At 40.7% G+C, this 19,273-nt stretch overlaps 1 protein-coding gene across 4 annotated transcripts; it reads left to right on the forward strand.

Moving 5' to 3' along the window:
* Window positions 1-2,749: 2,749 nt before the first annotated feature.
* Window positions 2,750-19,223, forward strand: pdzd11 (PDZ domain containing 11). Of its 4 annotated transcripts, XM_052020741.1 has the most exons (9): window positions 2,820-2,871; window positions 6,491-6,592; window positions 8,036-8,084; window positions 8,218-8,361; window positions 10,618-10,701; window positions 13,332-13,388; window positions 14,380-14,478; window positions 15,084-15,144; window positions 16,250-19,223. In XM_052020741.1, the coding sequence occupies exons 4-9, from the start codon at window positions 8,251-8,253 to the stop codon at window positions 16,282-16,284; spliced, it is 447 nt and encodes a 148-aa protein (XP_051876701.1). In that variant the 5' UTR covers window positions 2,820-2,871; window positions 6,491-6,592; window positions 8,036-8,084; window positions 8,218-8,250; the 3' UTR covers window positions 16,285-19,223. The 4 variants fall into 4 exon arrangements, with proteins under 4 accessions (XP_051876698.1, XP_051876699.1, XP_051876701.1 ...); XM_052020739.1 differs by lacking the exon at window positions 6,491-6,592 and having other exon boundaries at window positions 2,816-2,871; XM_052020740.1 differs by lacking the exon at window positions 8,036-8,084 and having other exon boundaries at window positions 2,823-2,871.
* Window positions 19,224-19,273: the final 50 nt, after the last annotated feature.

Here is a 19,273-nt window from a genome sequence, read left to right on the forward strand (position 1 = left end):
TCATCACATATACCGAGATACAGTGAAAAACTTGCCTTGCATAGCATTCATACAGATCAATTCATTACAACAGTGCATTGAGGTAGTACAAGGTAAAACAATAACAGAATGCAGAGTAAAGTGTAATAGTACAGAGAAAGTGCAGTGCAGACAGACAATAAGGTGCAAGGTCACAATGGATTGTGGGGTCAAGAGTCCAAAACAAACTACTGGAGCAACTCAGCGGTCAGACAGCATCTGTGGAGGTAAAAGGATAATCAACGTTGCAGGCTGAGACCCTCCATCAGAACTAGGAGTGTTTCCTTTGGAGATTTGAGGGAGTATATAAAGTGATGTGAGGTCTGGACATAGTATTGAGAGGCTGTTCCCTTTGATGGAAGGGACGAGGACTAGAGGTCATAGGTGTAAAATAAAGAATTAATAGTGACATGAGGAAAAACTTACATAACAGCACATGGCTAGAATCCGGATTGCACTGCCCTCAGATATGGTAAGGTCTATTAGGCCTTTGGAGAAGGAATTGGACAATCATATGGTGCGAAAAAACTGAAAAGATTAGTGGGTGGAACTAGAGAGTTGCTCTGTTAGAGAGCCAGCAAGGATGGAACAGGCAAAATGGTCTCCTTCTGTGCTATAACTATTCTATGATTGTTTACCGTCCTCCACTGCTATCCCCACACCGTCCTGCCCCAAGGTGCCATTCTCAGCATTTTGCCTGTCATTGTTGTTATAAGTAGATTGTATCTGCTGGATAGAATTTGTTTTTGCAGACCCTCATGCTCTGTCTCATTTAGGTTCCCTTGCTCTATACATTTTCTGTCACACCAATGTCATTCTTATCGAACATCTCTCAAAGTCAAAAGTTAAAGTTGAGTTTATTGTCATGTGCACAAGTACACGTATGCACAGGTGCAATGAAAAACTTACTTGCAGCAGCATCACGGGCACATAGCATCATATAAGCAGTATTCACAAGAAAGATATAAATTAAACATAAATAAAATGCAATTTTTAATAGAAAGAACACAATTAGAACAAAAAAGACTCAATTTTATGCAAAGTGATCAAGGTGGTCATAGTGTTTCTAAATCCTAGTGATTAGGGTTGTGCTGACTGGTTCAAGAACCAAATGGTTGAAAGGAAGTATCTGTTCTTGAACCCGGTGGTGTAGGACTTCAGGCTTCTGTACCTCCTGCCCAATGGTAGCTGTGAGAAGATGGCATGGTCCGAATGGTGGGGATCTTTGATGATGGATGTTGCTTTCTTGAGGCAGTGCTTCCTGTGAATACTACCGATGGTGGGGAGGGATTACTAAAGTTTGGAGCAAACCCAGCCCTTCTCAGAATCTCTGCAACTCGCCAAGTGGACTTGAAGCACAGGATCAGCCATGACCTTATGGCCTTAGGGGTTTGAGGCCCACTCCCACTTCTATTTCTTGTCTTCATACATAACTTTTCCTTTTTGGCAGAAGAGCGCAGAACCTCTGAAACAAACCACACACCCAATCAAGCACTTCCTACCCCTTCTGTGGTCAAATCTGTAAACTCCTCATTGGACTCTTTATCCACCTCAGAACCACAAAACTGTACATGCGACCCCTGTATAATGGCCTTCCGGGTAATGGAAACTCGCCCTTGCAGAATTTACAAATCACTGCCCAAAAATTTGAGATTCTTTCAGATTTTATGTGAAAAAAGCAAATAAATAAACACAAAATTTTTTTTTCTAACTTGTATTTCTTCATGCATGTGCAAACGACGTGGGTTCGCATTGTGGAAAATCGTGATAGGGACTATTTTCTCGAAACGCAACCCCCCTCCCCATAAAGTGGGTGTAGACAGATTGTATCTCCATGGTAAAGATGAGCTAGAGGGGATCATGAAACTGTCAAAGTGGTGGAGGGCATCAGAGATGTCACAGATGTAAGTGGGTAGGGAACGGATCGGGGGAGAATGAATGGAGTCAATGTAGGAAGAAGTAAGTTCGATTGGGCAAGAGCAGGTTGAAACAGTGGGTCTATTCAGACAACCTTGCTAGTGGATCTTGGGCAGGAAGTCAAAGTGGGTCTGGAGGTGCTGGGAGACTACAAGGCTGGAAGTTGTGGAGGGAATAGCTCGAGGAAATGAGGTTTGTAACAATATGGGAGGAAATGGCCTGTCTTTCATTGCTGGGGCCATGGTCCAAAAATATGTATGAGGTGATGTTTGGTCTTTTCAAGACAGAGATCAGTTCACCAACAAGGCCAAATATAGGTTGTGATATTGGATCACTTTTATTTCTCAATTAAAACAACCTGACCTGCTGGGAATGTCTCACAGCCCTATACTTTGCAGGTTTTACATTCCTTTGTTTTGTGTTCTCACTTTCTAACCACCCTTATTTCACAGCTCTTGTTCATTTTCCAACTGCCACTATTAACCCATGCATCAGATGATCCCTTCGACTCATCCCAGGGCAACCCTGGCCTCATCCATCAGAGGTATTCATCCATCCCGCCACCACAATTGAAAACTAACTGATTTACTTTTTCCCCCACTCCTGATCAAGGTGTCTTTCACCTGAAAGTTTAAACCTTCTCTTTCCAGAGATGGTGCATAGCTTACTACCTTGAAAATACAGTTGGAACCCAGAGATATAAAATACCGCAGCTGCTGGAAATCTGACTGCAAAAGAAGGCACCTCTCCCCTCCACTGTCGCTCCGGCTCCCTGCCAGGACCTCACGTCACAACATCCCTCCTGACGTCATCGCGCGAGGAAGGGCTGCTCCCATTGGTCGTTGCTGCTGCTGCTGCTGACGTCAGGCGCAGGGCAGAGGGCGGTGGCGTCGGTCGGCTTTGGCTGCGGTTGTTTCCTCGGAGTCCGGTTTCAAGGTAAAGGTGGCGGACTGGCCGGAGATTTAACCGCTTTAAGGGGCGTGGATGTGTTTGGTGGTGCTGCTGCATTCAACTACCTGGAGTCCGGCTTGATTAGAGCCATTCGGGAGGCTCAGCAGCAGGTCGTTGCTTCTTCCACAGCTCCGGCTCGCCTCGGCACAGTTTGCATTTACTGCGGGCTTTGTCTTGTTGTTGCCCTCCTGAGTGCATGGAGCTTTTTTTATTGCTGGAAGTTCCATGTGCAGAGTAGAATTACGAGCGAAAAACAAACTGCTGGAGGAACTCGGCGGGTCGCGTAGCATCTCTGGTGACAGGGGGGTGGTCGAGGATTAGGGTGGAGACTCTGCATCAGGACTCAGAATGGAGAGGGATAATATAGAATTATCAGGACGAGAGGTGCGACGGGTCAAAAACGGCCCCCTAATGTTTTCTGTTAATGAAAGTTCTTAAGTTAGAATTAACACTGATAGGAAAAGAAATACATATTTCCTTTTCTAATCCACAAATTATTAAGACCATAAGATATAGCAGAGTTAGGCCATACAGCCAATCAAGTCTGCTCTGCCATTCAACCATGGCTGATTTATTTTAAACCCCATTCTCCCACCTTCTGCCTGTAACCCTTAACCCCTGTACCAATCAAAAACTTACCAATCTCGGCCTTAAATACATCCAATGACTTGGTCTCCACAGCCCTCTGTGGCAACAAATTCCACAGATTCACCACCCTCTGGCTGAAGAAATTCCTCCTCCTCTCAGTTTAAAAGGGATGTCCCTTTATTCTGAGTCTGATGCCCACAGATCCTAGACTCTTCTACTAGTGGAAACATCCTCTCCAAGTCCACTCTATCCATGCCTTTCAGTATCCGGTAGGTTTCAATGAGATGCCCCTCATCCTTCATAACTCCATCGAGTACAGGCCCAAGACATCAAATGCTCCTTGTACATTATGCCTTCCATTTCTGAGATCATTTTTGTGAACCTCCTGTGGACCCTCCAGGGCCAGCATATCTTTCCTTAGATATGAGGCCCAAAATTGTTCGTAATACTCCAAATGTGGTCTAACCAATGCCTTGTAAACACTCAGATGTACATCCTTGGTTTTATATTCTAGTCCTCTTGAAATGAATGCTAACATTGCATTTGGCTTCCTTACTACCGACTACCTTGAGGGAATCCTGAACTAGGACTCCCAAGTCCCTTTGCACCTCTGATTTCTGAATTCTCTCCACATTTAGAAAATAGTCTGTGCCTTTATTCTTCCTACCAAAGTGCATAACCCCACACTTCCGTATGTTGTAATCCTCTGCCACTTGTTTATCCACTCTCCCAACCTATCCAAATCCTTCTGCAGACTCCCTGTCAACACAGACTCCTGTGGAACTCCACTAGTCAATGGCAGCCATCGTGAAAAGGACCCCTTTATCCCTACTGTCTGACTTCTGCCAGTCAGCCAATCTTCTATCATGTTAGTACCTTGCTTCTAACACCATGGGCTGTTATTCTTGTTTAGCAGCTTTGTGTGTGGCACCTTGTCAAAGGCCTTCTGAAAATCCAAGTAAATAACATCCATCAACTCTCCTTTGTCTAACCTGCTTGTTACCACCTCAAAGAATTCTAACAGATTTGTCAGGCGAGATCTCCCTTTAACGATATTGTTCTGACTTTGTCCTATTTTGTCATATACTTCCAAGTACTCTGAAATTTCATCCTGAATAATGGACTGTAAGATCTTACCAACCACCAAGTTCAGGCTAACCAGCCTATAATGTCCTGTCTTTTACCTCCCTCCCTTAAACAGCAGTGTCAGATTTGCAATTTTCCAGTCTTCTAGGACCCTCCCTGACTTCAGTGATTCTTGAAAGATCATGACTAATACCTCCACAATCTCTTCAGTTAGCTCTTTCAGAACTATGGGCTGTAGTCCATCTGATCCAGTTAATTTATCCACTTTCAGATCTTTCAGCTTCCCCAGCACCTTTTCCTTATGCCCATTATACTCATCTCTGTCCCCTGACTTTCTTGAATTTCTGGCATGTTACTGATGACTTCCACTGTGAAGGCTGATGTAAAGTAATTATTTAGCTCCTCAGTCATTTCCCTGTTCCCCATTACTACTTCTCCAGCATCATTTTCAAGTGGTTCAATGATCACTCTAGCTTCTCACTTACACTTTATGTATCTAAAAAAAAACTTTTGGAAGCTCCTTTTATATTATTGGCTAGTTTACCCTCATGTTTCATCTTCTCCTCCCTTATAGCTTTTTTAGTTGTCTTTGGTTGGCTTTTAAAGGCTTCCCATTCCTGTGGCTTCCCACTGATCTTTGCCATGTTGTATGCCTTCTCTTTTGCTTTTATGCTATCCCTGACTTCCCTTGTCAGCCATGGTTGGCTCATCCTCCCCTTAGCATGCTGCTTCTTCCTTGCGATGAAATTCTGCTGTATCTCTCGAATCACTCGTAGAAACTCCTGCCATTGCTGCTGCGCCATCTTCCCTGCTGGTTCCCCTTCCAATCAAGATAGCTCACTTTTCTATGATTACATTTACATACTTATATGCTTACATGAATTTAAATGCTAAAAGTGGATTTTTTTATGGTCAGGGATTGAAAGATATTGGTGTACAGAGGACCTGGTTCGCAGAAACACTGCACAGGTACCTTAAGCAGTTAAGAAGGCAAATTTTTTTTTGGCTTTTGTACCAACAGCATTTGAGTCCTAGAGTAAAGCTTTCTATTTGCAGCCATATATGTTTAAGGGGCATTTAGACAAGCACTTAAATAGACAAGGTATAGAAGGATACAGTCCTAATGTGGGCAAATTAGATTAACGTAGATGGGCAAAAAGGTTTTCATGGATGTGGAGCGCTGGAGGGCCTGCTTTTGTGCTGTATACTCTATGACATGTACACAATATTCCAGACGTAATGTATATAAGGCTGTTCTCCCTACTTAAGAAAGGATGTACTTGCAATAGAGTTTACCAGAAATTTACTACATTGATTCTTGGGGTGGATAGAGGGTGGGAAGGCTGAGTTTAAACAGACTGAGGCTATCCAGGCTGAAGGTTAGAAGAATGAGTGGTGATTCCATTGAATCATTTAAAAAAAGTGACTTATTGGGCTTGACTGGGATGGTGTTCTTCTGCACTGGGGTGCTTAGAACCAGGGGTCATATTCTCAAAAGTAGAGCTTGAGCATTTAGGACTGGGATGAGAATCCTTTTTTCAGGTCATGAACCTTTAGAGTTCTCTACCCAAGAGGACCATGGGAAATCACTAGTTGAGTACATTCAAGATAGAGTTGATAGATTCTGTGACGTTAAAAGAATATCGAGTTATGGGGTTAGTGAAAGAAAGTGATGCTGATTGGCCATGATGTCATTGAATGGTGGAGAAGGCACCAAGGGCTGAATAGTCTTGTTCTGGTAAAGATCCTTTCTCATCCTGGCATTTAACTGAGAATAAATACCTTTGTCATTTCAATTCTCCTTTTAAAGGTATGGATAACATCATGCTATGAGTTTCATCTACTCAGTAATTCACTCTGATTATCAGCATTGCTCCAGTTGTCCGTTTTTCACTTTGGGTCTTCATTAAACTATTTTTGTTCTTCACAGAAATAGTTGATGATTCTCAAGAATAAATAGTGCTGTGTGAGTTTATCCTGGGGGACCACAGAGAACCTGCTGACTCAAGACAAGGCAAACGAAAATTAACTGGTACTTGGATAGGCATTGATGATGGCTAAGATTAGGCTGTACAGCTTCCCTTTTAGGTGGAGGCAAATGACTATTTGGATCTAAATTTAAACTCTCTTTCTGTGCTTTGTTACTTGAGCTTTTTTTTTACTGATCCATTTATACCTGAAATTTTTGATTGTGATGGACAAATTGCTAAAGAGTGCAATAGGTGGATGGCCAGTGAATCATTGACAGCGTTTTTGGTATTTCCACATGAACTACATATTCATAAATCCTGGCGCTATCAGTTTCAAAGTCATTAAAACTACAAAATCTAGAATGCATTCATTGTACACACTCAGATTAGATAATGTATTGAATTCTTGTTATTCACCATGGGAGACGCAACAGGTGAAGGAAGTGGCAAATCAATAACTATCTGCTTATTAAAGTGCCAGCTTGGATGACTGAGCGTTTTGTAAAATAGGAGCCCTATATGGACCAACGATGGTGCAAGATTATCAGGTGGGGGGGGGGGGGGGTCATTATTTTTAATTTTGTGTATAAGAGTAAGGAAGTTGTATTGTAGCTATATAAAACTATGGTGAGGCTGCACTTGGGGAGTATTGCATGCAGTTCTGGTCTCCCCATTATCAGAAGGATGTAGAGGCTTTGGAAAAGATGTAGAAGAAGTTTACCAGGATGCTGCCTGGATTAGAGGGTATGAGCTATAAGGAGAGGTTGGACAAACTTGGGTCGTTCTCTCTGGAGTTTTGGAGACTGAGGGGAGACCTGATAGAGTTTTATAAAATGATGAGAGGCAGGGTAGGCAGTCAGAATCTTTTTCGTGGAGTAGAAATGAAAAATACTAGAGGACACAGTGAACGTTTAAAGATGAGTGGGGCAAGTTTTTTTTCACATAGAGTGGTAGGTGCCTGGAATGGGCTGCCGGGGTAGTGGTGGAAGCAGATATGAATAGTGGTGTTTAAGAGGCTGTTAGACACATGAATATGCATGGAATGGAGGGATATGGATCACGTACAGGCAGAAGAGATTTAGTTTAATTCTGCATTGTGTTCAGCGCAGATATCGTGGGATGAAGGGCCTGTTACTCTGCTGTACTGTTGTGTGTTTTGGTATTAGCTAGATTAATGAGCTGAGAACTGTATTGAAAATGCTTACTTTCATAAAGGCAGTTGGTGAATAGTACAATTTTATAAGTTACCAATTTGCAGTGGTTCATTTGATGCTTGTACTTTACAACTGCAGAAATTACAATATGTCTCTACTGATGTGCAACTTGATGTTATTTTTGGAAGGAATTTGCTCTTACAGTTATGTATGATACAGAAAGTAACATAAAAAGAATATATCCAGGAAACTAATTCCAAATTAAACTAAAACCCGAGTCTGCTATAAAGTAACAAGCAAGATGTACAACTGATCTGCTGTTGTTCATGCACACTTGTGACCATCTTATAGGGCGGTGGAGCCAGAAACCTTGGAATTACAGAGACAGTTTAATGTTGCTGTAAGTGGTCTCTCGGTTCTTTCTGGATAAATAAATTGAGATGGCTAGCTGACTAGCTTTTCTTATTTGTTTCAATTAATTATGTAGGTATTTTCATGGCTTCTTACTTCAGTTTATGACCTTGTAATTACAGATTTTACTAGATTGTTCCAGAAATTGTTGACCGATGTCGAATCGTGTGTACATGGACCCAAAAGGTGCTTATGATGAATATCAGTATCCAGTTGTGTTTTTGCCACCATATGAGAATCCTCCTCCCTGGATTCCACTGCATGAGGTAATATTTACACAGATTGTTTTCTCTGTGATACTGCTGATGACCTTGTGGTAAAAGTATCTTTCACTATGGTACTGAGTATTGTCTCATTCAGGGTGGAGATGTCAATGTTGAAATGTCTTGAGTCCCCAAGCTAAGAAAGCAGAGCAATGTTCAGGTCTGTCTCTGTTGGGACTCTCCATAAGGCCCTGACATTTCCAGGTCTTGAACTTGCATGTGTGTGGTTTCTTTAAGCGCGTGGTAACAGTTGGATACCTGGGACAACTCAAACTAGACAGAGTAAGGACATGATCTAGTGGCAAGTGGGACTAAAGTGCTGGAGGCCAGACTCTGTTCTATGGATATTAATGCTAACATTTTAGGCATGCATGCAAGTACCAATCAGCATGCATGTGTGAATGAATGGCCTCGCAAAGGTACTCTTGCCCATTACTGCCTCCTTGTTTGTTCCTTCCTCTTATGCCCTACCCCCACCCCGCTCCCCGACCTTTCACAACCTACCCTGTGCTCAAGTCCTACAAACTCCCGTGGATCCCCTCCTCTCTGGGCACATCTGCACACGTTTGGAGCATGCTCTAATACCCAGCTTCTGATCATGACCATACTCTGGTGCCTGGCTAAACACCTGGCCCTGTTTTTGAGTTACTAATTCAAACGCTTTAGTGAGATTGAAAACTACCATGCATCGTGGTAGGCACTGCTCCCTGCCTTTCTTTTGAAGTTGTGCAGGCCATGCTCTGGCCACACACTTGGCTCCAACCCGCATAGCAATTTAAAGGGAAATACAGGCAGTGGCACCAACCACTGTACATAGTTTTCTTTTCCAACCTCACTAAAGTTTTTGAATCTGTCATCTGGGAGGGACTGTGGAACATCTTCTTCCAAATTTTTCTGGCTGGAGAAATTTGCCTCTGCCTTATGCTTGCTTCATGATGGCATGCAAGACATGATCCTAACCAAAAGGATCCATAACAGCCAATCTCAGTGTAGACTGTGCAGTGTCAAACAAGTCTACATCATTGCCCTGACACTTCTTGCAGATTTCCTTGCAGCCACATTCCATTTCACCTCCAACAGGCTCCCCAGTGGAATGAAGCTGGTCTACGGGACTAACAGATACTGTTCAACCTACGTAGCCTTCACTCCAAAAGCAAGGTCACCTAATCTCAGTCACTGAATGGCATTTGCACATGTATGAGGCTAAATTCCAAGTCACTGTCAGCTCATTTGCTTAAGCGTATGAGGAGATGGGCCTTGTACTCAACATCCTGATCCTGTTGTATGATACTGCCTTTCAACAATAAAGGTTCATGATGAGACTCTGGAAGATGTGGATCACTGCCCCTATCTCAAGAGCCAATTCCCAGCAAAGGCAGACACCAATGATGAAATTCACCATAACCTTTAATGTGGTGGGACAGCCTACATACAACTGACTGAAGAAAATGTTGTTTGATAAACAAGACCTTAATATGACATAGAACTCATGATCTACCAGGCAGTAGTGATCTTTGTCTTCCTCATATGCTTCTGAGATACTGACTACCTACAGCAGACACCAAGGCACTAGATTGGTAATATAAATGCTGTCTCTCCAACATCCTTCAAAACCACTAGAAGAATAAGCGAACCAACAGCAACATTCTCTCCCAGGCAACCATCCCCAGCAATAAGGCCCTGATGATACTCGTTGGTCACATGCCTGACATAATACACTCTATTCTGAGTTTTGTCATTGAAAGAAATTACCAAGCAGATGGAGGTAAGGGTTCTAGGATGTTCTCAAGTCTCATTGGAAAAAATGCTGTCTTAATTTTCTCAATTGAGTGAATATTTATCTGTATACCCTCTTCTCTCTCTTCTCCCTCTGTTTGCCATTTGTGAAAAGTGTTACATTGCATTCTGACATATTCGCTTTTGTAGAAGGATAATTCTCTGGGATAGGAATCAATGAACAAAAATCCCGAGACTTGAGCAGCCCTTGTTAGTAAATGTGTATAATTTAAGCAAGCATTATAACTTTCAAAAGAAAGCTTTAAATTTTCTTGAATCTGCAAAGTTACATAATAGATTAGCTACAAAATGAGCAATCCACAGTGAGATATTTGATAGCTGTGTGACTGATATTTCAGAAATAGCATTCTCTCTTCAATGAGACTGCAACATCAGGAGATTTTAATTTTTCAGCAGATGAAAAATATGGTGTGCTGTATTATGGAAAAAGTAACATTTTGAAAATAATTTTGCTTTCATTAGAGGTTACATCACTCCGACTACAACAATGAGCTGACCCAGTTTTTGCCTCGAACCATCCAGCTGAAGAAACCCTCTGGGGCTCAGGTAATAAACCTTCCTGTTCGAGGTCAAGTCTCAGGTGTGTCCTATTGACAATGTCTTATTTTTAATGCTGAATTTATCCATCTGGTATAGTGTTCCAGTAAAAATTCATTAAAGTTGTTCTCAACCAGTTCTAAAATTTAAGTTGCAACAATTGTCCATAAAAGTATCCTATCTCCAATGCTATTGTGGCTTTAGCAAGGGCATAGCAAAAGAACTCTGGGTACCCTGATGAAATTATAGCTTTTCTTTTCCCCCAGACTTTAAATGGTCCTATGTGAAGGGAGTTTTGGGGGTAGTGATCATTTGATTCATAGCATTAAACTCCCCTTAAGTTATCACTAAATTGATTTCAGCAGTTTTCTTGTTTTATTTTGATGTGGCTAGTTAGTTGAATTGGCTTTGAGGAAATAAATGGTTGAAAAATTACAATGCTGCTTGTATCTTCTGAGAGTCTAAGGTTGAGGAATCTACAAAAAAAACAGTGACACTTCTTTCTTTGTAAACACCTGAGCTTGAGTTCTGAAATTGTAGAAATTCATATGTTATTTGAAATTGTCCAATTCAAGATGGTTTTCATGTGAAGAGTTATTGAATGTTTTCCTGAAGTTGCCATGCAAGTTGATGGGGTTGGTTAAGAAAGGGTATGGCGTGCAGACCTTCATTAGTCAGGGTACTGAGTTCAAGAGCCGTGAGGTAATGCTGCAGCTCTATAAAACTCTGGTTAGACCACACTTGAAGAGTATTTGTGTTCAATTCTGGTTATCTCATTATAGGAAGGATATGGAAGCTTTAGAGAGGGTGCTGAGGAGATTTACCAGGACACTGCCTGGATTAGAGAACATGCCTTGTGAGGAAAAGTTGAGTGAGCTAGGGCTTTTCTCTTTGAGGCAATTTGATAGAGGTGTATAAAATTATGAGAGGCATAGATAGAGTGGACAGAACCATAGAACCATACAGCACAATACAGGCCCTTTGGCCCACCATGTTGTGCCATCCATCAAACCACCCTCACACTACCTAACCCCTTCCTCCTGCATATCCCCCCATCCCACACTCCTCCATATGCCTATCCAACAAGTTCTTGAACCTGTCCAATGTAACTGCCTCCACTAACACCCCAGGCAGTGCATTCCATGCACCAACCACTCTCTGGGTGAAAAACCTCCCCCTGACATCTCCCCTGAACCTCCCACCCGTAACCTTAAAGCCATGCCCTCTCGTCTTGAGCATTGGTGCCCTGGGAAGGAGGCGCTGACTGTCTACTCTATCTATTCCTCTCAGTATTTTATATACCTCTATCATGTCTCCTCTCATCCTCCTCCTTTCCAGTGAATAAAGCCCTAGCACCTTAAGCCTCTCCTCATATTCAATACTCTCTAATCCAGGCAGCATCCTGGTAAATCTCCTCTGCACCCTCTCCAACGCCTCCACATCCTTCCTATAATGAGGCGACCAGAACTGAACACAGTACTCTAAGTGTGGCCTAACTAGAGTTTTGTAAAGCTGCATCATCACCTCGCGGCTCTTAAACTCAATCCCGCGACTTATGGAAGCCAACATCCCGTTGGCCTTCTTAACTGCTCTTTCCACCTGTGAGGGAACTTTCAATGAACTGTGAATATGAACCCCCAGATCCCTCTGCTCCTCCACACTGCCAAGTACCTTGCCATTCACCCAGTACTCTGCCCTGGAGTTTGTACTTCCAAAGTGTACCACCTCACACTTCTCCAGATTGAACTCCATCTGCCACTTGTCAGCCCAGCTCTGCATCCTATCAATATCTCTCTGTAAGGTCCGACAGCCCTCCACACTATCCACAACACCGCCTATCTTAGTGTCGTCCGCAAACTTACTAACCCAGCCCTCCACCCCCTCATCTAAGTCATCTGTAAATATCACAAAAAGTAGAGGTCCCAGAACCGATCCCTGCGGGACACCACTAGTCACTGCCTTCCAATCTGAGGGCACTCCTTCCACCACAAGCCTCTGCTTTCTACATGCAAGCCAATTCCTAATCCACACAGCCAAGCTTCCTTGGATCCCTTGGCCTGTGACCTTCTGAAGAAGCCTACCATGAGGAACCTTATCAAACGCCTTACTAAAATCCATGTAAACCACATCCACCGCACTGCCCTCATCAATCTTCCTGGTCACCTGCTCAAAGAACTCTATCAGGCTTGTGAGGCAAGATCTTCCCTTCACAAAGCCATGCTGGCTGTCCCTAATCAGTCCATGATTCTCTAGGTATTCATAAATCCTATCCCTTAGAATCCTTTCTAACAATGGCCAATACCAGTGGACGTCTGTTTAAGGTGAATGGAGGAAAGTTTAGGGGAGATGTCAGAGGTAGGTTTTTTTTTACACAGTGTGTTGGGTGCCTGGAATGCACTGCCGGGGGAGGTGGTAGAGGCTGATACAATAGGGACATTTAAAAGATAGGCACTTGGATGGAAGAAAAATGGAGGGTTATGGGCTGTGTAGGAAGGTACAGTTTGATGGATCGTGGAGTAGGTTTATGTAGGTCGGCACAACATCTTAGGCCAAAGAGGCTTTAGTGTGCTTTGCTGTTCTATGTTCAATTGTGCAATTCTGATGTTTCTCTAACTTGCTTGTGTTCCTGTTTCCTGCAGCTTGGATTCAACATCCGAGGAGGCAAGGCCTCACAGCTTGGCATCTTCATATCGAAGGTTGGTGTTTTGGATTAAGCCCTGTGTTTCTAGTGAGCTGCTTCCAGTTTTAAATTAAATTTAGGCTGTTGAACAAAAGTTTGCTTTGTGAGCTGCCTTCCAAGATCCATTGTGAAATAAACTTGTACAATCTAAATCTCATTCCTAGTGAATGTGATGCCATAGCACACAACTCATCATTCACTTGTACATGTCACTCTACAGTGATACCCTGATAGGAAATAGAAAAAAGATCATGCTTGTCAAGGTGCAAAAGAGCACTAACTGGTTTTAGTAAGGGTGCCATGAAAACTTCCAGATTGTTGTAAAAAAAAAACCCATTTGGTGCACTAATGTCCTTTAGGGAAGCAAATCTGTCATCCTTAGCTGGACTGGCCAGTACATGACTCTAGACTCCTCCCATGTGGTTGATGCTTAAATGCCTCTCACTCAACTTGCTCAATTGAACCAGGGTAGCTATATTCAATTGAAATGGAATAAAATCAAATAGATCATTTGACCTCGACCTAGGCACTGAATTCAGAAATGGCAAAGTCACTCCCAGCCCAGCTGACTTTGCAAAGTCCTCCTCGCAACCATGTGGGGATTATTGTCTAAACTTGGAGAGCTAGCCCACAGACCAGTCATGCAACAGTCTGGCATAGTCAACTGAGTTTTTTTAATGTCTTGGTTGGCTTTTTATTTTGAATCCAACCTGTCCTCATTTGGCATGAAAATACTTGCTGATAGAGAGCATCCAATGTGGAAAATATTATTTCCTGGAACTTGATTCTCATTTGACAAGTACAGAAATTCACTGCACACTTTTTTATAAAGAGAATCTTCTTCCCCTTTCAGTGTACACCCCTCCTGACTGAAACAAAGGTCATTTGTTGACATGATTCCAGATTTTTGCCACACAGACCAAGAACATTTATTAATTATGCACTGTCTGTCTCTCAATGCTTTTGAGTACTAGTCATATAATTTGGATATTTACTTTTTGCTGCAGGTGATTCCTGATTCTGATGCAGATCATGCAGGGTTGCAAGAGGGAGATCAGGTGCTTGCTGTGAACGACATTGATTTTCAGGACATAGAACATAGTAAGGTAAGTACCATAGTTCAGAGAATATACCACGACCATTAAGTAGAATCAGAATATCAATCAACAATTGTCAGCCTGGCACACTAAAGATACATGGCACATTAGTTTTAAAGCTTGCAAATCTAATTCAGGGTGTGTATTAGGTACCAGAATATGACATGGTAGTTGATGCCAATAGCCTGTCAACATGATTGACAACTTAATTGCCCATTTTGAGGCAAGACCTGGAGTGGAATATGTGCAAGATGCTCTGGAAAATGATTAACCTTGTTGATCTTTATAGGTTGTGAATCATTTAATGCCTGTTAAAATTGCAAGAATATAATTGGCAGCTATTAATCAGCAAAGGAAGTAAATTGATTTATAATTAGAGCAATAGAAGTAAAAAGAGAAAATGCTGAAAGTCAGCAGGTTAAGCAGCATCTGTGGATAGAGAAAGTAAACATTTTGGGTCAATGATTTACAGTCTTTCGAGAGCAGTGTTGAAATGTTGGATTGGGTCTGGTTCAGAATTTTACCATTGCAAAACTTCATTTGTGTAAATAATCATGTCCTTTTCCTCGTAAAGCATTTTTTTTGTTGCTAAGTACTATTTTTCTGTTGCACAGGCTGTTGAGATCCTGAAATCTGCCAAAGAGATCATAATGAGGGTTCGCTACTTTCCATACAGTAAGTAGAAGCCTAATTGTTTTATTAATGGGTGGTGTATTCAACTTAAAACAATTAATTGGATTATATTTCCTCATAACACAGGTGGTGATTATTCAGCCCACTGAGTCTATGCTAGTTCTAAGAGCAAACCCATTCCTCCATTTATTTCCCTGCAACACATTTTCTCTCACACCCATCAACTCAACCTCCTACCATCCATGTAAACTAAAAATAATTTACAGTAATCAATTAATCTACCAATCATCATTGGGATGTGGAAGGAAACTGGAGCCCTGGGGGAGACACATGCAATCACAGGACAAGATCAGGATTGAACCTGATGTGCCATTATTCCAGTGATCTCAATCCTAAATGCCTTTGAATCACATTCCATCATATAAATTAATTGCAAGGTAAAGTCTTAGTTTCAACTGATTCAATGTTACAATCTTCTGTGAGAAGGTTGCATATTTCTACTATGTAGAAGGATTAAGCCTAGTGTCAAATGGTTTAGCTTTAATTTCACTAAAACATTTTCTGGTTCTGGGTCTTATTATTTGAATTTACTCTTTGGAAACCTTTTAATCTTTGATCGGCAAGAGGGAAGGAGGAAATAGTAATTGTTATTGCTACCCTTTTAATCCCTAGCGTGCTGACTGCTGCAGTGAATATATTGAGGTAAAATGCCAGTCTCGAATATTCTGTACAAATGAAGCATCATTTATTCTTCTGTAGTATCCATGTGATAAAGGGTAACATTCCTTTAGACTTTATAATTATATCGCAATAATGTAGAAACTGGGGTTGTGAAGATTGACCGTGTACAAAATTTACATTCAAGGCAGTTTGTCTCACATCCCCACATTGAATTTCAGTTTACTCCCAACTCTAAAACTATTGTAAAAAAGAACAGATGTTGCATATACTTGAATAAGGCAGCATTCTAGGGAGAATAAGTGTAACCCTTTCTAATTCTGTTGGAAGGTCATTGGTGATTTGATTCTGATTACTGACAGTGACTCGAATGAGGAAGTCACAATTACTTCGTAGCATACTGTTTAGGGATTGACTACTACTTACTTTCTTAATCCATGCTGAACCATTATTTTCGACCCTCTTTCAGACTTTCGAAGGCAGAAGGAAAGGACTGTGCATTAGGAGGTGGTTCCACTGATGACCATGTAATAAGATCACTACACCTTAAAAATGAGCTGGAAACCTATTTCACATCTTAACTGATTACAGTTGAGTCGGTATGGGATTATAAAATGAGGTATTTATTGAAATGCAAATTGAGTTTTATATACATTTTCTATTTTGTCTGTTGTAAAATAGACTTAACACTTAGAGACTCCAGTAGTTTTGTGAAGTGAAAATATGCCTGGTTCTGTAAAAAGGAATCTCTAACCCTACCAATAAGTAGCCATAAGAGTAAAATGTTTATACAACTTACACTGGATCAATTTTTAAATAATGGTTACTGTATTTAGCCTGTTTTCTATAACGAATAATATCAACAAATGGTAGAATTAGGTGGTATCTGGAATGTTGACGATTCCTATCAACATAGTCACCTCCTGCTGCCCATTCCATTTAGCTCCAACAGTTGCTTTTGAAATAAAACAACTTTCTTGTATCAGAGAGATTGTGTTTGCATCAAAACTACCTGATGTCAAATGATAATCAGGTATTGAAGGAAACATCCCCATTTCTGCAATGAACTTGATTTGATGGTTCCAGCTGTGGCATGTAGCAGAATGAAAGAAAACCTGCATTTTATCATTGCATCAACAAATCAGAAAAGACTGCCTGTGTCAAAAATAAAATGGTGTATATACAGATGATTACAGAACTTAGTTTAAGAATACCCAGAGAATTTAGTGGCTTCTCCCATCGTGCCTTCAGAAATATCACCCCTGAAACAGGAGACCCTACCCTGCAAAAATTCCTGGGACTTATTTTACCAAACCAAGGTACTGTATAAATGTAAATACCGAGGTTACAAACTGATGTTCAAATGTCTGAGGGTCTACCCAAACCAGTGATGGTGCAAGTCGGGAGTACAGTACTCCAATCAGCCCAAATGAAGTGAAAGTGTGATGCAAAGATCCTGTTAACTTTTCCCTATTACTCAAATATAGTTCTGGAAAAACATTTTTCAAATTCCAGAATTTTAACACAAACTTGAGTTAAGACACACACACACAATTGTTCAATAACTATATTTTACTTGTAAAAGTTACAGAGTATAGAGAGGGGAATGTAGTATTGAAGCAGAATCTAAAATTAATTGAGGAAACTAATTGTTTGATGAGATAATCTATGTAAACAATTTCTGATTATGATTTACAATCAATCACTTGATTTAAGTATAAATTTGACAATGCTCTAAGAGATTTTGGTATCAAAAAACTAATACCAAGTTCAAGATTAATCCATGGTCAATTCATTCAATTCCCTCCTCACAGTCTTATTTCCTAAAGGCACTTAAATATTTTCACAATTGCTTTTAATTTCAGGTAAACTATACGATTAAAGTAGCAAGGGGAAGAAAAATATCTCTGCACAGGAATGATTAACTATCCATAAGTCATCTCATTAATGACCCTTGTAATAACAATTTGCAGTGTTATCCTGCTGAACTGGAAAAGACCCAACATTCAACTTCCTCTTTATTGGTCATTTCACTCCCTGAACTTGAAGAACCAACACTGAGCCCAAAGCCATTGCATACACTGAAAACAATATTGTAGTTCCACAGGTAATTCTGAACAATATTACACAATCAGTCTCCTTTAGTTATTAATGAGTGCTATGTCGCATATTGGATAATGTTGTATTTCGAGGACCCAAGTGCTAGGTAGAGAATAGAACTTCCTGCACTACTACATTTACTCCCAGGTTAGGTTTTACAATTTAGAGTAACTAAACTTTTCCTGTGAATTGATGTAATATTCCTTCAGTTAATATCTCAGGAAGGTGCTCCACATCAGAACTGCAGTTTATTTTGACCAAGACCATTCACTTAGGGCAATTTTGTTAAAGCCAGAATGGAATAGAGCTTCATTGTAGTAGTGCTCACAGAGATGACTGGACAATATTTATCCTTAAGAAATTCCTTGATGGCAAGCTTACTTTTGAAACTTTAAATTATAGGGTCAGTGTTTTTCTCCTTCACTATCCTAATAGTTGCTTGGTGATAATTGAAAATAAAAATATCTTAAGTTGTTTCCCACCTTCCCAACTTTTTCTTTGATTCCACATTTCATATTCTGAGAAGAATTTGAACAAAATAATTATGCAGATGGCAGACATCCTCCAACTTCTTGATCAAGTCTGACTTTAGGCACAAGGATATTTCCATATAGATTTTTCTGCTTGTCCTCTGTAATTTAACATAGGCTGCAGCTTACACTACAGTGAAAGAGCAGGGCACGTGTGTAATTGGGGCAGCATGTTTAGTTCTCATCCACGAGGCACTGGAGAATCATCAAGAGTAGGAACCCTGATTGACTTTTTCTTGCTAAGCTGGGACAACAAAGCTAGGTGAACTAGTCTACTCTTTCCTGCTTGATATCAGCTGAAATTTCACATTATTCATACTTCACCCCAATTTTTAAAACTGGATATCAGAATTTAAACATCCTCAAGAGCATAGTCATTAAATGATTGTTTTGATGCATGTAATAAAGTTACTAGTTGTCTTAAGGACTTTTGCTCAATTCCTCAAAATAGGCTGTATATTCAAAAAGTTTCTCCAGAATTATCCTAATCAATGAAGAGAACCAAAGCCAAAATTTGCATCCCTTCATTCTAGGTTTGTTTAAAGTATTTCAGGCATTTATTCATGCAACCCAGGTAAGTCAGCTTGTGTCACAATCACACAAAAAAAGTAAAATTTGCATAAATCACTTTGGCAAGCCTACACTATTTGAAAGTAATAACTTCAAAAAATTAATCAAAATGAAGAGCGTCCTTTTGCTTCTATTCAGGTTTTAGATGCTAAAGGTAACCTTCACACAAAATTCTGTGCAGCAAAATAAATCAACATGTGGGTGAACTAAAATATACTTTACCCTTACAGTTCAATGTCTGAACAGACAGGAGCATCTATAGCAGTTGTACAAGATACATTTACCAGAAATAT

The sequence above is a fragment of the Pristis pectinata genome, chromosome 8 (genome assembly GCF_009764475.1).
Source record: "Pristis pectinata isolate sPriPec2 chromosome 8, sPriPec2.1.pri, whole genome shotgun sequence".
NCBI lineage: Eukaryota > Metazoa > Chordata > Chondrichthyes > Rhinopristiformes > Pristidae > Pristis > Pristis pectinata.

Coding starts and splice junctions, on each gene's coding strand:
- pdzd11 (XM_052020738.1), top strand. CDS start 8,251: ATGTCGAATCGTGTGTACATGGACCCAAAAGGTGCTTATGATGAATAT. Junction 10,702..13,331: donor AGAAACCCTCTGGGGCTCAG/GTAATAAACCTT, acceptor TGTTTCCTGCAG/CTTGGATTCAACATCCGAGG. Junction 15,145..16,249: donor GGTTCGCTACTTTCCATACA/GTAAGTAGAAGC, acceptor ACCCTCTTTCAG/ACTTTCGAAGGCAGAAGGAA.